This window comes from Budorcas taxicolor, chromosome 1 (assembly GCF_023091745.1).
Source record: "Budorcas taxicolor isolate Tak-1 chromosome 1, Takin1.1, whole genome shotgun sequence".
Classification (NCBI taxonomy): domain Eukaryota; kingdom Metazoa; phylum Chordata; class Mammalia; order Artiodactyla; family Bovidae; genus Budorcas; species Budorcas taxicolor.
The window spans coordinates 135,484,807-135,503,000 of NC_068910.1; the positions used below are offsets into that span (position 1 = coordinate 135,484,807).

At 40.6% G+C, this 18,194-nt stretch overlaps 1 protein-coding gene across 1 annotated transcript in view; it reads right to left on the reverse strand.

Moving 5' to 3' along the window:
* Window positions 1–17,041, reverse strand: part of UBXN7 (UBX domain protein 7) — a 49,241-nt gene extending 32,200 nt beyond the window's left edge. Inside the window, exon 1 of the mRNA XM_052644196.1 lies at window positions 16,969–17,041. Coding sequence (XP_052500156.1) covers window positions 16,969–17,041 — 73 coding nt within the window. The remainder of the gene's footprint in view (window positions 1–16,968) is intronic.
* Between the last annotated feature and the right edge of the window lie 1,153 nt (window positions 17,042–18,194).

Consider the following 18,194-nt stretch of genomic DNA (forward strand, 5'->3'; position numbering starts at 1 on the left):
GCACTGGGTCTTAGTTGTGTGACATGAGATCTTCGATCTTTGTTGTGGCATGCAGAATCTTTAGTTGAAGTATATGAACTCTTAGTTGCAGCATTTGGGATCTAGTTCCCTGACCAGGAATTGAACCTGGGCCCCCTACATTGGGAGTGCAGAGTCTTAGCCAGTGGGTCTCCAGGGAAGTCCTAAGAAATCAATTTTATAAAATGTTATCAGGAAACATAAAAAGACCCTTTACAATTTTTGACCCAGTAATTTGGACTTGTAGTCTAGATAAACCTACATAAATCTATACAAGTCTAAATAATCTATATAAATCTAGTCTAAATAAATCTATATAAAATACATGCATAATCATGTCTATATACATGTCCAATATAACTTCAATTAATACAGAAAAACTGGACAACATAAATGGCTAACAGTAGTAGAATCTAAATTGTGAATCTATTTGGTGGGACATTCTGTGAGCATTAAAAAGTATCTCAGGTCACAAGGAACTATATTCAATATCCTATAATAAACCACAATGGAAAAGAAAAAAAAAAAGCATCTCAGACTTTCCATTTGAGATGATATTCTTTCTACCTGAATTTTGTCCCTTAGAGTCTCCTCCAGCCAAGACTGATGGTGTGTTGGTTTTTTGTTTTTGATCTGATAACGCCTTTTATTTTGCCATTGTTCCTGAAAGACAATTTCAGTGGATATTCTATTTTAAGGCTGACAGTTATTTTCTCCCAGTACACTGAAGATAGCATTCCGGTGTCTTCTGGCTTCTGCTACTGCTTGTGGGAAGTAAGCTGCCAGACTAAAGAAAAACATTTTTATAGCGACCTGTTGTTTCTCTCTAGTTGCTTTTAAGATCTTCTCTGTCTTTGGTCTTCAGCAGTTTCACTCTGATTTGCTGGGGCTGACTTTATTTATCCTTCTTAGGATTCACTGGACTTCAACCATAAAGACTTATCTTTGACCAATTCTGAAAAATTCTCAGACATTTTCTTTTAAGGGTCTTAGTGAGGGATGCATCGACCTTCTGTTGCAGTGTCCGCTGCACTGGAAGACGGATTTCTTAACCACTGGACCAGGGAAGTCCCTGCCAATTTGTCTTTCGCATATTCACGAGCTTTTGTGTTGTGCTATGACCAGCTGCATCTGACTCTTCGCAACCCCATGGACTATAGCCCGCCAGGCCCTGCTGTCCATGGGATTTTTCAGGCAAGAATATTGGAGTGGGTTGCAATTTCCTTCTCCAGGGGGATCTTCCTGACCCAGGGATCAAACCTGCATCTCCTGCATTGCAGGCAGATTCTTTACCATAGTGCCACTGGGGAAGCCCTCACGAACTTTTAGTTTTAATTTTTTATAACTAGAAGTTCTGGGTTTTTTTCTCATCTGCTTGGTCATGTTTCAGAGACCCTTACTTCATACTCTTACTTTGATCTTTTTCATTTATTCTAATATATGAATCAAACTTACAGGAATTACAGAGACAAAAGATAAACTATCTGCAGTTTCTAGTGCTCACTGTCTCTTGCCCACTGTGCCATGGTTTCTTGTGCATTTTGTGATTTTTCTGACTGTGATCTCCAGTGGCTTAGAATATTAATCTGTAGATTTATGAAGCCTGGGTTGAAGGTACACCCCTTCTCAGAGAAGATGATTTAACAGATTTTATAAGGTACCTGAGGGCACTACCAAACAGAGGCTATTTAAAATACATTCTTGGCCTGAAGTTTTATATGACCACATGGGAAATGTGACCTTCTAAGAATCCTTGCTATAAATTCTCAGTGAAGATTTCTCCTACTACTCCCCAAATGCGAAGGTCCCAGTGTCATGAATGGAAGGGGTCTCTCTGCAGATTCTTCTCCTTAGAAAGGCAACAGGCTTGTTTCCTGTGCCTTATAAGGCTATCAAAAGAGAAATTCAAAGCCATCCAGTTTGGGCAAAATCAACCAGGGTGAAAGCTTAAACCTAGCTAACATCTCATTCCCAATTTCACTTAATATTTAAGCTTCTGAATATTCTTTATTTCCTTGCCAGCCCAGTGAGGCATATTGAAAGATTTTTTAAAATAAATATTTAAGTCAAGTCTTTAACTCTTCTTACTTAGATTACTACAATAGGCTCCTAACTGATCATCATTCCATTTTCCACCTTGCTGCTGAGGTTATGTTCTAAAATACAAGTGTAATTATCACACATAAATACAAACACAAATACACACAAATGGCTTAAAATTCTTTAATGGCTCTCTGACACCTACAGTATAAATTTCAAAGTCCTTATGATCTGGCAAGTCCTTTGTGATCAGACCTCAGTCTATCTCTCTGGCTTTGCCTCTCCTCTTCACCATCCTACAAATTCAGGATTGCCACACCAAATTACATGCTTGGAAAGTCTTTATTCTCCTTATCTCCCCCTTCATCCAGTTCATGCACGCTCAGGAATCACTGTAAGCGTTACTTCTGTCAATTCCTGTGCTGAGCATTCTCTATACTTCCTCCTCCCCACTCTCACCGCTGTGATACTCTACTACATACATGGATATACTGCCAAGCATTAAATGCTCATTTACTTTCTGTTTCCTCCAGAAGAGCAGGAGCTTCTTGAACATAGGGACTCGTTTGTGTCTCGGTATCCCCAGCCCTAGCACTGTCGTTTGCTTGTGTGTTACCAACATCCAGCAGGCTTAGAACTATCTCATAGTACTTCAGCTAACCAGTCGGTACACAGGGAAAGAAGCGCCAGACTTCAATCAAAAAAGCCTTCTATATCCTTTGAATTTTTTTTTTCATGGCCAAGCCAATGTTTGCAGGATCTAAGTTCCTCAAGCAGGGACTGAACCAGGGCCCTGGCAGTGAAAGCACTGGATCTTAACCACTGGACTGCCAGAGAATTCCTCTATTCTTTGAATTTTAAACCACATATATTTATGTTTTAAATTTCCCTTATAAAAGCGATATGGTTACACTGTGGAAATCACTAACAGCAAGTGGGTATTTAGGAAAAATGAACTTAAGATAAAACTTCCACTTAAAGCATCACATACAAGTTTTTAAAATGGTATTATCTCAATATAAAGTGATAATCATAAGCTACAAAAAAAGGTCAGATGATAAGAGTAGCTAAAGCTCTGTCACAAAGCTGACAAATACACATCTAAGATGCTAGTTTAAAAAAGAAAAAAAAAGAACTTCCCTGGTGGCCCGGACAGTAAAGAATTCACCTGCAATGCAGGAGATCCGGGTTCAAATTCTGGGTTAGGAAGCTCCCCTGATGGAGGGAATGGCTACTCACTCCAGTACTCTTGCCCAGGAAATCCCAAGGACCGAGCTGGTGGGGGGGGGGGGGGGGGGCGGGGGCGGGTACAGTCCATGGAGTCACAAAGAGTCGGACACAACTGAGCAACTAACACTTTCACTTTCCCTGGTGATCCAGTGGTTAAGAATCCACCTGCCAGTGCAGGGGACACAGATTCAATCCCTGGTCTGGAAGGACCCCACATGCCACAGAGCAACTAAGCCCTCTGTGCCATTTCTTCCGGCTGCAGATGTCTTTGTAACCAAGGCAGATCCTCTGGTGGCACTTTATAGTGCCATGTCTTTGCATGATATGGAGAGTGATAGCAGTCACATCGGTCCCCTCATTTTTCCTGACAATATACCAAATACCCACCTGCTAAGTTGTGACCCCTCTTCCTCACTCTGAAGCAGATATAGGAACAGACACTACTTTTCCACAAGGCTTTATCGCTATCCTTCTCTCTGCTAGCTCTTCTATCTTACAGCCTTTGGATACTCACTCAACTGGCCAGTTCTTACTTTTCTCAAACCAGTTCTCTCTCCTTAAATTCTCAGTCAGGCTAAACCAAAAGTTCTCAAGTTCTAAACTACATATAAAATAGACAAACAACAGGCTTTACTGTATAGCGTAGGAAACTACATTCAATATCTTGTAATAAACATAATGGAAGAGAATATGAAAAAAGAATATGTATAACTGAATCACTCTGCTGTACACTAACTACACTGCAAAAATTAACTATACTTCAATAAAAAGTAATTTTTTAGTAAGTTCTCAAGTTCTAATATGTACAGATTTACATTCTCACCGTTAGAAAACACTTTAAAAAATGAAATCTCAAAACAAAAACAAATTCAACTTTTTGAGGGAAAAGAGGAAATCAAATATTCTAGTAGACAACTTTATGTTAGATAATTAATACAAACTCCACTCCAGTCCCACTCCAATATTCTGGCCTGGAGAATTCCATGGACTGTATATGTCGGTCCATGGGGGTCACAAAGAGTCAGACACGACTGAGCAACTTTCACTTTCACTGGGGGCATAAACAGCACAGATTTGATGAAAATTTTCCATATTATTACTCATAAAACCTAAGGCTTTGTTTCAGTGCTTTTTTAGTATTTTTACATTATGTCTAGGTATACTGGGTCATGTTATTCTATTTCTTAAATGCTAGTCTAAAAGTTCAGTGTCTGTTGTACTCCACCATTTTAATTTACTCATCTACACAGCAGTTTCTGAAAATTAAAAGGTTCACATAGGTAAACTACTCTGGTTGTTTATTCTAGCAAGAGATGAATGAACTGTAACTTTTGCCTTATAAAAATAGTTTCTGAATGACATCTACTGATCTTTTTCTTTTCAGAGAATTAAGTGGCTGAAATTTGCACCATTCTGGCTTTTGTCTCTTGAGGTGCTTACCACGTTGCACTAAAGCACCACAAAAAGTACAAAGAACATGCTGATGGGGAACTGAAACTCTCTTCTACTATAACAGCAACCAATCCTGGCTGCTTTCACTCCTTTTAAAATTTTTTCATAAGGAAATTCAGCTTAAAAATGATCACTGCTGGGAATTCCCTGGCAGTCCAGTAGCTAGGACTCAGCCCTTTCAATACTGGGGCCAGGGTTCAATTCCTGGTCAGGGAACTGAGGTCCCACAAGCTTCGCAGCATAGCAAAACATAAACAAACAAATAAAAATGACCACTGCATTCAAATGGTTATTGTCATCCTTCTCATCACTCTTCAACTATCTGAATTTCAATACCCCTGTTATGGGAACCATTTAGAGAACCTGTGAGTTCTGAAGTAAAATAGAAGATGCCATGAAAATCAGGAGCTTTAAAACCAATCCTCAGGCAAGTTGGCCCATCAAAATATGGTCTGCCTATCCCAAAAGTCTTTTCCTAAATGCCTAAGAAATTTTTTCACTTTATGATGCTGCCTAAAATGCTACCACTTAAGGTATTAATTTGGGTGAACAAACACCCTTTTTGAAAGTATAAACACTTAACTGAAGAGTTAAGGATGTATCAATTCTTTGTGGAAACAGTGACAGATTTTATTTTCTTGGACTCCAAAATCACTGCACTTGATGACTGCAGCCATAAAACTAAAAGATGCTTGCTCCTTGGAAGGAAGCTATGACAAACCTGGACAGAGTATTAAAAAGTAGAGACATCACTTAGTCGACAAAAGGCCATATAGTCAAAGCTATGGTTTTTCCAACAGCTGTGTACAGACGTGAGAGTTGGACCATAAAGAAGGCTGAGCACCAAAGAATTGATGCTTTCAAATTGTGTTGCTGGAGAAGACTCTTGAGAGTCATCTGGACTGCAAGGAGATCAAACTAGTCAATCCTAAAGGCAATCAGTCCTGAATATTCATTGGAAGAACTGGTGCTGAAGCTCCAATACTCTTGCCACCTGATGTGAAGGACTAATTTGTTGGAAAAGACTCTGATGCTGGGAAAGATTGAGGGCAGAAGCGGGTGACAGAGGTTGAGATGGCTGGATAGCATCATCGACCCAAGGGACATGAGTTTGAGCAAACTCCAGGAGATAATGAAGGACACGGAATCCTGACACACTGCAGTCCACGGGGTTGCAGAGTCGGACATGACTTAGCGAGTGAACCACCACCATTATTTTAGAATGTGGATTAACTCAATCGTGATGAAAAAAAGTGGAAGTATTAGTCACTCAGTTGTGTCCAACTCTTTGTGACCCCAAGACTCTGGGCTTCCCTGGTGGCTCAGATGGTTAAAAAGAAAAGAAAAAAATCTGCCTGCAACGCGGGAGACCCAGGTTCAATTCCTGGGTTGGAAAGATTCCCTGAAGGAAATAGCAACCCACTCCAGTACTCTTGCCTGGAAAATCCCATGGACAGAGGAGCCTAGTGGGCTGCATTCCACAGGGTCACAAAGAGTCAGACACGACTGAGCGACTTCACTTTCTTTGCAACCTCATAGAATGTAGCCCACCAGGCTCCTCTGTCCATGAAATCCTCCAGGCAAGAATACTGGAGTGGGTAGCCATTCCCTTTCCCAGCAAATATTCCCAGGGATCGAACCCAGGTCTCCTGCATTGCAAGCAGATTCTTTACCACCTGAGCCACCAGCTGCTTATAACTCACTTCAGTCGTGTCCGACTCTGTGCGACCCCAGAGACGGCAGCCCACGAGCCTCTGCCGTCCCTGAGATTCTCCAGGCAAGAATACTGGAGTGGGTTGCCATTTCCTTCTCCAATGCATGAAAGTGAAAAGTGAAAGTGAAGTCGCTCAGTCGTGTCCGACTCTTAGCGACCCCATGGACTACAGCCCACCAGGCTCCTCTGTCCATGGGATTTTCCAGGCAAAAGTACCGGAGTGGGTTGCCATTGCCTTCTCCAAAGCCCCTAAAACCCACTTCCACCTGACATCCAGTAACAATAAATTGAGCGTTAAGATAAGGTAGGGGAGTTGGTTCAGGAAAACAGGGATGTCAGTGGCTTTAGCATCCCAAGTGCCTTTGGAGGGAAAGACAAGAAAGGCCTACATGAAATGCCACACGGTTGGTGGTACGGAGGAGTAACTCAGGGCATCAAAAAGATACAGAGCTCCTGGGGATAGACACACCGAACAGTTCAAAAGAAAGTATCAAAATTATTGTTCTGGCCAGTCCTATACCCCAAAATGAAGAGAAAAGATTCACATTTCCTTCTGTTCTCAGGTGGGGGAGTATAATAGAGCCATTAAGAGCCTGGATACTATCAGATAAACCTGAATTTGAATCCTAGTTCTGTCATTCACTATTTGTGTAACTTTGAGCTAGTCACTAATTTCTCTAGCCTTCATTTTTCTCAGTTACAAAATGCAGATATTACCAATTTCATGAAGTCCTTGTATGGATTAAGAAAATGCACATTAAAGAATGTGGCACAGCTCCTTATTGGCAAATAGTGGCTGTTACTAAAAATAGATTGTCTCCAGTTATATGATGTGCGCTATGTGTTAAGTCACTCAGTCATGTCCGACTCTCTGTGACCCCAGACCGCAGCCCGCCAGGCTCCTCTGTCCATGGGGATTCTCCAGGCAAGAATACTAGTGGGGGCTGCCATGCCCTCCTCCAGGGGATCTTCCCAACCCAGGGATCGAACCCAGGTCTACTGCATTGCAGGCGAATTCTTTACCATCTGAGTCACCAGTCAAGCTATACGTCAATGAAATAAAATGAAAGATACTGGAAGTATGAAGCATGAATATTTATTTATAGCTATGGAGAACCACATTACATCAGAGAGTAAATAGGCAGAGTAAGACATTTCACTGTTTTCTTTCCCTCGTTCATCTGCTGCTATGAACATATGTTTCATTCATGTTAAACATTCATTTTTTTTTAAAGCAGTATAATAGAAGAAGCAAAAACATTACTCTAAAAAAGTGAATGCTATGGATAAAGAGTAAAATACAAAAAAGGGATCTGCTCTGAAAAAAATCTGTAACAGCTAGACAGCATACCAGTGTGGCTGAGGAGAAGCATTAAGAGCTGATGCAGGGAGTTTCCTGGCAGTCCAGTGGATAAGACTTGGGGCGTTCACTGCCCAGAGCCTGGGTTCAATCCGTGGTAGGGAAACTAAGATCCCACAAGCCAGTGTGGCAAAAAAATAAAAAGAGTTGATGTAGAGACCAAGGAAACTGTAATAAAAGTTTAAGTGAGCATTCCATAGATCTATTGAACTACAGATTAAAACAATTTATTAAAAGGGATTATACCAGGAATGACTTGAAGACACTAAAGCTATAATAAAGGAAATAATAACTGTGACAGCTGGGGACAGAAGGTGTCAACATTCACGGCTTGGAACTGCTGTTCCTATCTGTAATCCTCACTTGACCATTTAGTGCTAGAATCTAGGCAGCATATCCTAGAGTGGGCCCTACTGTAAACCTGTTGACAATTTGACAGGATAACTTCCAACACTGGAGCTTGTCAGGATGACCTAAGAGCTTTCCCAAAGAAAGGGTCTCTACCTATTTGATTTTTTCAAAAAGAAGCACATGCTAAATCCTGGCATGACTGAAGAAGGCAGTATTAGCGAGGGACTCAAGAAGCAAAGTACACAATTCACTTTTTTAAATAAAGTCGTATTATCTGAGCCATCTGTGCTTGTATAATCAGGCATTCTAAGTTTTATCACTTGCTGTGTCACGAAGTGTATCCTTTTAGAAACAAAAGATAACTGAAGGATAATTAAAGGTTCTAGTGGTTCTTAACGTCAGGAAGTACCAGAGGCATTTAGAAATGTAAGATACCATTATGTTTCATGAATACGGGGTCGGGAGCACTACTGGCATTTAATAGAGAAGCCAGATGTGCCTCAGAAGATTGGAAAACGTCCCTCTTCCCCTAAAGACTGCACACACCTTCATTTCAGAATTTTGGCCTCCAGAACTGCGAGAGTAACTATGCTAAGCAATGTAGTTTGTATTAATGTGTTATAGCAGCCAGAGGACACTAATACAAGTGCTAAATCTTCTGCAATGAATAGAACAGACCTATAGAACAAAACATTGTTTTAGCCGAAATGCCAACAATACTTCCACTTAGCTAAACAGCGGAACAGAAAGTTAACTGAGAGAGCAGAGGAAAAGTGAGGAGGCCTAAATGATATAGAGGAAAAGAATAGCAATAAAACAAATTTAATCAAGTTACAAGTTTTACCTATATACTTAGAGGTAGTAACAATTTTTGATGAGTCAGCAGTAAAAAAATTTGAACTTCTAATTACATTCAGAATGAAGAACAAATCTTTGTTTAAAGGGGAAGGGGAGACCTTTAAAAGAAGCTTGCAGGGTCTTCCTGGTGGTCCAGTGGTTAAGACTCTGCCCTTCCACTTCAGGGAGCATGGGTTCAATCCCTGGTTGGGAAACTAAGATCCCACATGCCCTATATTGTGGCAAAAAAACAAAAACAACTAAGCAGCTTGCAGATTCAAACTATCTATAAAGCTGTTCTGGGCTTAGTTTGAGGTCTCAATATTATAGGTAGCAGCAGGACAGCTTAATCCTGCTGTGTCTTAGTTTGTTCAGGCTGCTGTAACAAAAATATCATAGATCGGGTAGCTTAAACAACATACATTTATTTCCCACAATTCTGGAGGCTGGGAAGTCAAAGGTCAGCCTCCAGCAGACATGGTGTATAGCGCAGGCCCTCCTCCTGGTTGATAAGACAGTTCTGCTCTCAGTGTGTACCTGCATGGTGGAAGGGGCCAAACACTCTCTGGGGTCTCTAGTTTAAGGACACTAGTGGTGATGGTTTAGTTACTAAGTCGTGTCCGACTCTCTTTGACCCCATGGATGATAGGGCTCCTCTGTCCATGGGATTTTCCAGGCAAGAATGCTGGTGGGGGTTGTCATTTCCTTCTCTGTTAAGGACTAGTCCCATTCATAAGGACCCCACCTTCATGAACTAATCACTTTCCAAAGGCCCCACCTCCTAACACCATGACACTGGGCAAGGGGGTAATCTGGATTTCAAAATACGAATTTGGGGAAGGACACAAAAACTCAGTCCATAAAACCCAGTAATCATATCTACAGCAGGAATCTCACTTTACTGTTTCTCACCACTTGCGCTCTTTTTACTTATCCATTACCTTTTTTTCCATATGCTTTAGCTTGCTAATGGCACCAAAGAGCATTAACCCAGCTTTGGCACACAATTTATCAGTGGCCATCTCCTTGTTGCTTGATGCCTCTTAGTTTACACCTTCCCTATTAACGACATAATACAGGAAAGAGCACCAAACCTATAATGTGGTCTGTGTCTCTACCACAGCTGGAAGGATGAAGAGACATTCCAAACTTTAGCAGTCCCTTCTACCTATCCTCTACACTATTTTCAATGCCCAAACAGTCTCTTCACTATTATCAAGGAACCTAAGTATAGCAGTCACAGAGACTTCTTTTAAAAGAAAGAAAAAAAAAACCCCTCTATAGACCTTTTCTTTCCCAAAGGGTTAGAGCACAGAAATGACAGGGACACAAATTGATTACATTTTGGTTCTACATTTCCCCTAGAAATGATAACAAAGTAAGCCAGACAGTCTACCAAGGAAATGAGAGTCAGTGATAGTTGCAAGAAGTAAAATGCAAGTTCAACGTCCTCATCAGTTTCCCATCCAGGAGTTTTTAAGCATTGAGGAATAGAAAAATACTTTTTTTATTTTATATACAATAACTATGGAGAACAGTATGGAGGTTCCTTAAAAACGGAACCACCATGTGATACAGCAGTTCCACTCTTGGGCATATATCCAGAGAAAACGATAATCCGAAAGGATACATGCACCCCCAATGTTCACTGCAGTGCTGTTTACAGGAGCCAAGACACGGAAGCAACCTAAATATCCACTGACAGAGCAATGGATAAAGAAGATATGTCACTCACACACACACACACACACACACACACACACACACACAGCAATATTACTCAGCCATAAAAAAAGAATGAAATAATGCCATTTGCACCAACATGGATGGACCTGGAGATTATCACACTAAGTGAAGTAAGTCGGGCAGAGAAAGACAAATATCGTAAGATATCATTCAGGTGTAGAACGTAATTATTTTTTAAAAAACAATACAAAGGAACAGATTAACAAAATAGAAACACACACTGAAAACAAACTTATGGTTACCAAAGCAGAAACGTGGGTTGGAGGGGAGCAGGGAACAAATCAGGAGTTGGGATAAACATACACACACTACTATACATAAGACAGATAACCAACAAGGGCCTACTGTATAGCACAGGGAACTCTATACTCAATATTCTGTGATAACCAGTATGAGAAAAGAATCTAAAAAAGAATGAATATAGGGACTTCCCTGGTGGTTTATAATACACCTTACAATGCAGGGGACACGGAAACTTTCATAGCAATCTGATTAAGAATAATTTTATGTCTGTTGTCTCTAATAAAATAAAGTTGGGCTTGAAAGATGTTTGGATGGCAAACTATCATATGAAAAAATAATATTATTAGTCACTAAGGAAATGCAAATTAAAACCACAATGCCCTACAATAACACATCTATTAAAATAGTTATAGAAAATTAAAAATACCAGAAGGGCAGCTGGAACTCTTATACACTGCTGACAGGAACATAAAATGGTTAAGACTCAGGAAAATAGTACAGTAATTCCTTAAAATGACACACCTATCATACAATCCCACTCCTAGTTATTTATCCAAAGGAAATGAAAACTTACGTTCATACACTGTACACTAACATTTTTAGCAGCTTTATTTATATAATCTCCCAAACAAGAAACAATTATCCATTCATTTCATCACTGCATAAACAAATTGCAGTATATCCATACAATGGCATATTATTCACAATAAAAAGGAACCACTCATAGCACAATGACATGAATGAGTCTCAAACGCAGTATCCTAAGTAAAAGAAGCCAGACTAAAAAGAAACCTGACCACACATGGTGATTCTATTTATGTCAGGGGTCCCCAATCTCCAGGCCACAGGCATGAGATTAGAAATATAGTGCACAGTAAATGTAACATGCTTGAATCATCCCCAAACCATCTCCTGCTCCCCTAGTCTGTGCAAAAATTGACTTCCACAAAACCAGTCCCTGGTGCTAAAAAAAAAGTTGGGGACCGCTGATTTATATGACATTCTGGAAAAGAAGACATAGGCAAAAACATTAGGTTACAGGTAAGAAGAGGGGCTGACTACAAATGGGAAGGAGGAAATTCTGAGCCTAGAACTGGCCTACATCTTGACTGTGGCTTTATGATTGTATGCACATTATACACTAAAAACATTAAATTTTACTGTATGCAAATTATACCTTTTTAAAAAACATGATTTAAGCTTATATTTGGTATGTGTTCTTTTTATTTCAATTTTTAAGCAATAAATTTTTGTTGTAGTTTTACAAAAGTATTGGTCAATGGGGAACTCCCTGGCAGTCCTGTGGTTAAGACACCACACTTTCACTGCTGAGGGCCTGGGTTTGATCCCTGGTCAGGGAACTGAGATCCCACAAGCCACATGTGGCATGGCCAGAAAAATACATTGTTTTATAAAGATTTTTTTTTAAAGCAGGAGGGGATTCTTCCTACAAATAAGTTTGAGACGCACTGACCTAAACATATAACCTTAAATCGTTTTACTTCTCTGAGCCTTCAATTCCTCATTTTAACTCAGAAATGGGTCAGTATGGTTGCAAAGATGTCTTCCAGCCCTAACCAGGAAAAATCTATAATTTCTAGTTTCCTAAAGTGCCTACATACTATCTGAGGTATCACCCTATTCCTGATGTTTGAAATACCACAGTCTCCTGGTTTTCCTCCTACATCTTTAGTTTCTTCCAGTCTTTGCACTTTCTTCTTTACTATCTGTTTGATGTGTTTCTTCAGCTTTACAGCCTGTTATAGTCTCACACGACACTCTCCCTACAAGATGCCATCCACTTTTATAGCTTCAGTTGCCATCAACATGACTCATTAGATGTCACTCTTCTTTCTGGATCCAAATATTCATTTCCTTACTGAACAGCCCCATTTAGAAGTCCTAGAGACAGCAACTTATCTAAATCTGAACTAATCATCTCCCTAAACCTCTTCTACTATTCTAAATCGTCACAAATTGTACTAGATATGCTTAGATGTCAAAAACAGAATCCTAAACTTCATTCTGACTCCTTTCCTTATCTTATTTCAGGACATCAGTATCTTCAATTATTTTAACAGTCTTCTACTCATCTCTATGCCTAACCTCTTTTCCACTATAGCCAAGTAGCTCGTTTGAAAAAACCCAAATCTGATCATGTCACTCCCCTAATTAAAACTTTTCACTAACTTCCCACAACATTTTGAATAAAGCCAAGATTTCTTAACATGAGTTGTAAGGCCCTACCTAATCTGGTACCCTCTTACCTCTTCAATCCCATTTACTTCATCTCCCAGGAGCTATGCTCTCTTCATTGGGAATTCTCATCAATTCCCTCAACCATCTCTCCTTTCTTGTTCCTTTATGTTTATCTGTGCCTCTCTCATTCAGGTCTCTGCACATGTTTATCTCTCCTCCAGCTAAGAAATTATTTCTTCTAGGAAGTCTTTCTTGATCTCCTTCTTCTGTGCTACCTTAACTGCTCCTTACCATGATTCCAGTGTATTACAATACCTATGTGTCTGTATTCCCATTAACCTTTAAGCTTTTTTCAAGACAGCCTCACCACGTCTTATTCATGGTAGTATCCCCAAGACCTGAACCATGCCTGGCACTTGGTAGACTATTAATAAACATTGAGTTTACTAGTAAGAGTCTGTTCACAACTCAAAAAAATGTATTTCCTCCCTAAATTTTTACTCAAACTTCATTAACAGTCTTTGAAATAGCTCTTAAAATTCCAAAAGGGTTTTCTTTTAATATCTAGAACACTGGCAACCACCTTTCTTCAGAGAACTTAAATACTAACCAAGAAAAATATATTGTACAGAATATGAATGGAGATGGACCACAAATCCAAATAATACGAGAGTTTCTAATTTCTTTAACAAACATGGATTCATTCAACAATTTTAAAGAAAGAGTAAAGGAAAGTGGCTCTATAATTTCCTAAGGTTGGTGAATGCCTACTATGCACCAAGCCTTATGAAGGAATGCTATACTAGCAATCACCTGTACTCTTCTCAGCCTCACTTTCTATTACCTCACACTTCAGTCTGTTTTCTGATTGTGTATTTTTTACCCACTGTATAGCATCTATGTATCCTTCACCTCATGATTTACTCTAGTTACATCTATGCATTCTGTATATGTATGGCTGGATCTCAGCTCAAGTTGGTGTTAATGGGATACTGCCATGACTCAAAAACATTTTCAAAAATTGTTCTTTTGGAATTAACTTCAGATCCAGTGACACATTCTTTCCTCAGGTTTTGAGAACTGATATAACTTCTGAAAGTAGTCAGCAGTCATTCAAAGCCATGTATGAGAATATTAAGGGAGATCAAACTGAGCAATACTATAAAATGTGGTAGACTACAAAATAAGTGGAAGGTTTTCTATGTAGCCTGAAATACTATAAATGGCATCAATAGTAAAGGTACAAAACTGCTCAGTGTGATCACTTTGAAGACCATCATTTCCCTGGCTATTTGCTTATAAAAGTTTAATAATAGGAAAAATGTTTATGATGTAATGTTAATCAAGTTTCAGGATTCTAAATTATATATATTTTGATCCATAATGTAAGAATAATTTAAAAGTAATTTAAGAAATACATATGTAAATAAGAACTGGAAGATAATATGTGAAATAAATAATATTGTTATGGTGAGAATGGATTTTTTTTTCAAAATTAGTTCACGTTAGATGTCTTTTTAGTACTTTTTAAAAGTCAGAGTCACTATTTCATACTCACATATCATAGGGAGAAATCTGTTCTATTTAGTGAGAAATAAAACTTAAAATTCTTTCAATTTTCTCTTCTACTTCTAAATGCCACAGAAGAGGCAAGACTCATATTTTTGAAAATGCATTGCTTTTATCAGAATGTTGGGCTTCCAAGTAAGTAAAATATTTCTGAAATAGAGTGTAAGTTCTTAAGGTCCATTTCATTCATCTAGCAATAAATAAATTTCAAATACCTTTTTGTCATGTATAATCTAAAATATATGTGGACAGATCCCACCAATTTTTTTAAGATATATGAAATGGACTAAAGGGGTCAATTATGTGTTTCTAATAATTAATTACAATCTTGTAAAAAATTGTTATTAGAAATCCATAATACATTAAGAACAATCTAAGGTATTTTCCCTTTTGCAGACTTCCATATACCACTGTCTACTGAGGGTCTCCAACTTGATTCAGGAGTAGAAAGGCCTGTGACCAGGAAAGGAGCCATGAAGACTAGCAGACAGAAACAGAATTAAAGCAATTATGTGAGTCACTTCATCTCACCACATTTGGGTTCTGTCTACACCTACCAAAAATGCTGCATTAGAAAAAATAATGTAAGTCTAACACAATCTGAGTTACTAAAGTGGTAATTAGCAGTTAGCCAAAAAACTGGAATTAAATAGGTGGCATCTTAAACCATCTCTAGAAAATCTAAAGAAATGATATCTGATTCACTACTAAGATTTTTCTGTATAAACATAATGTATTATATATACAATAATTTTTTAAATTTTCCTAATAATGACCTGCTTACACACTGGGAAATGCATTATATCTCTAATATAATACTCCAAACACAATTTTAAAATATTAAGAAAAGTTATCATTCCATTCTTCATCCCAATTTTGTTACAAATTTTATCAACTTTGACCTGATGTTTCATGCCCACAAGCTAGACAATGCATCGAACATCTAGTTATCCTTGCAAAGTAAAAGATAAAACTAGCTTTAACCACGAAACGGCAGCTCGTAAACAACCGGCAGTGGTTAAAATATAAAATTTCACTTAACCAGGTTGCACATCAAACGCTGGATACACTAAAAGTGTCAAGGTTCCCTGCATCTAACTACCAGATAAAGTATAGATCTGCTAACATTCCGACCTCCTTCCAAAAGGACAAACTAGAACGGCAAAATTACACTCAGGCACATGGAGTACTCTTCTCTCAAATCACTCCACAGAGAACTTCATCATTTGCTCCGCCCTCTAATAACTCATGCAAAAAAAGTTCAGCACCATCAGAGAGAACAAGACACAGAGAATTCATAGAATGGCTTAGGGCCTTTCCTCCAGGCAGTAAGAGGATCTGCGTGTGCCCTTCGCAGGGGTCCAAACGAAAAGAAAAACCGAGGATTAGGGGATACTGACATCCAAAAACCGATTTTGTCTCAAAGTTTTTGCCGTCATTCCTATTTTATCAGCAGGAGGCCTGGGCGCCATCGTTTCAGTCTTTATTATTTTATTATGGGGAGGTGGGAAACGCCACCAAGGATTCCTCCAGGTCTTTCCAATTAAGGTTGGGGGGTTCCCCCTCATTCTTTTCTTAAAACCTCAGTCTGGAGGGTACTCCTCAGCACCCCCGGCTTTCTGGCGGCCTATCCCCCGAGATCGGTAAAGGCGCTGCCGAACCCACCAGCCTCGCCGTTAAGGCGGGAGGGCCCGAACACGCCAGGGCCACAGCGATGGCTCCGAGGGGCCCAGAAAGGGGAAGGGCAGGCCAGGGACGGGTGAAGAATGACCTGGCCATGGAAGAAAGGGAAAAAGAGGTGAGGGGATGCGCTGCACCCCAAGGCTGCACAGAAAAGAGGAGATGATGATGAAGGAGGAGGGCGGTGGCCCGGGTGCGGCCCCCCACCTCTCCCGCCCCCAGGTCCCCGGGCCGGCGGGGGCGGATAGGCTCGGCCCATTCCCTGAGTCTAGGCTGAAAGGGGGTGGGGAGATCTCCCTCCACACTGCGAGAAGACCGAGAATGAAGGTATGGGGTGCACGGGGATGGGGGGGTGTCTCCCGCCTGAACCCGGAGACCCGACGCCGTCGTCGCTTCTTCCTCAGGAGGGAGGACGGGAGCTGTGGGTAAAGCCCGAGGGAAGAATGCATGAAGGTAAAGAGAAGCCCTGGGCACACCGGCCGCCCGCTCCAGACCCCACTCTCCACCTTCCGGTAACCGCGTCTCTTACCGGTGATGGCGGTGAACTGCTGAATTAACCCCTTCAGCGCCGACGCCGCCGCGGAGCCCCCGTGGGCAGCCATCTTACCGCCGCCGCCGCTGCCGCCGAACAACAACACAGACACACACGGAACGCCCTCCCCCAACTCGCCTCACGGCTTGCGCAGGCTCATTGACCACCCCAAGCTCCGCCCCCCGCCCCGCCTCCCCGCGGCCATCAGCGCAGGCGCACTTCCAGACGGTGGGAGCGCTCTCGGCTCTCCCGGTTGGCTGCTGTGTTGCTGCCTGCTGCCGCATCCTTTGCGACCTCTGGTGCCTTCTTTGAGCTCCAAGACTAATCTCATAGATGCGATATCGCTTCATAAGTTTCCGAAAGTCTTGGTAAGTAGTAGACGTTTAGCGTCTCAGCTTTACAAGCTTTTTTTTTTTTTTTTTTTCCAACAGACCCAACTTCGTATGACTGTTTTGTTGTTTCTGCAACTCTGGAGCCCTCTGCTAGGTTTCCTGCAACTGGCATCAAAATACATACACTTTATCACTACACCGAAACGACTTTTGCACCTGCTTCCCAACTTCCAAACTGATTAGTGCGGCAGCCCATCCAGCAGAAGTAAAATACCAGGATCATTAGCGCAAAGAAAGTTCTGGGCGCAGAGCCTGACACATTGTAGGTTTTAGTAAACGGTTGTCCAGTCCACTTTCGTTCAATAAATTTGCAATAGGTCTCCCTTCAAGGTCTCAGTTTCCTCATGCAAGGGAAAAAAGTGTGTATATGTGTAAAAAAGAATAGAATAGAATGTGTAGAATAGAAAAGAAATGTATAGAAAGGTCACTGGAAAGGTCAAAATATAATAGTTACCTCTAGAGAGGAGGAATGGAGGGCATGGTGAAAGGGGACTTTGAGGGTCTTTATTAATCCTTTCTTCTTGTTGTTCACTCAGTCATGTCTGACTCTTTTCTACCCTATGGACTGCAGCAGGCCAGGCTTCCTTGTCCCTCACCATCTACCCAAGCTTGCTCACACTCATGTCCATTGAGTCGATGATGCCATCTAACCATCCCATCCTCTGTCCTCCCCTTCTTCTCCTGCCTTCAATCTTGCCCAGCTTCAGGGTCTCTTCTAATGAATCCATTCTTTGAATAAGGTGGCCAAAGTATTGGAGCTTCAGATTCAGCATCAGTCCTTCCAATGAATATTCAGGATTAATTTCCTTTAGGATTCACTGGTTTGATCTC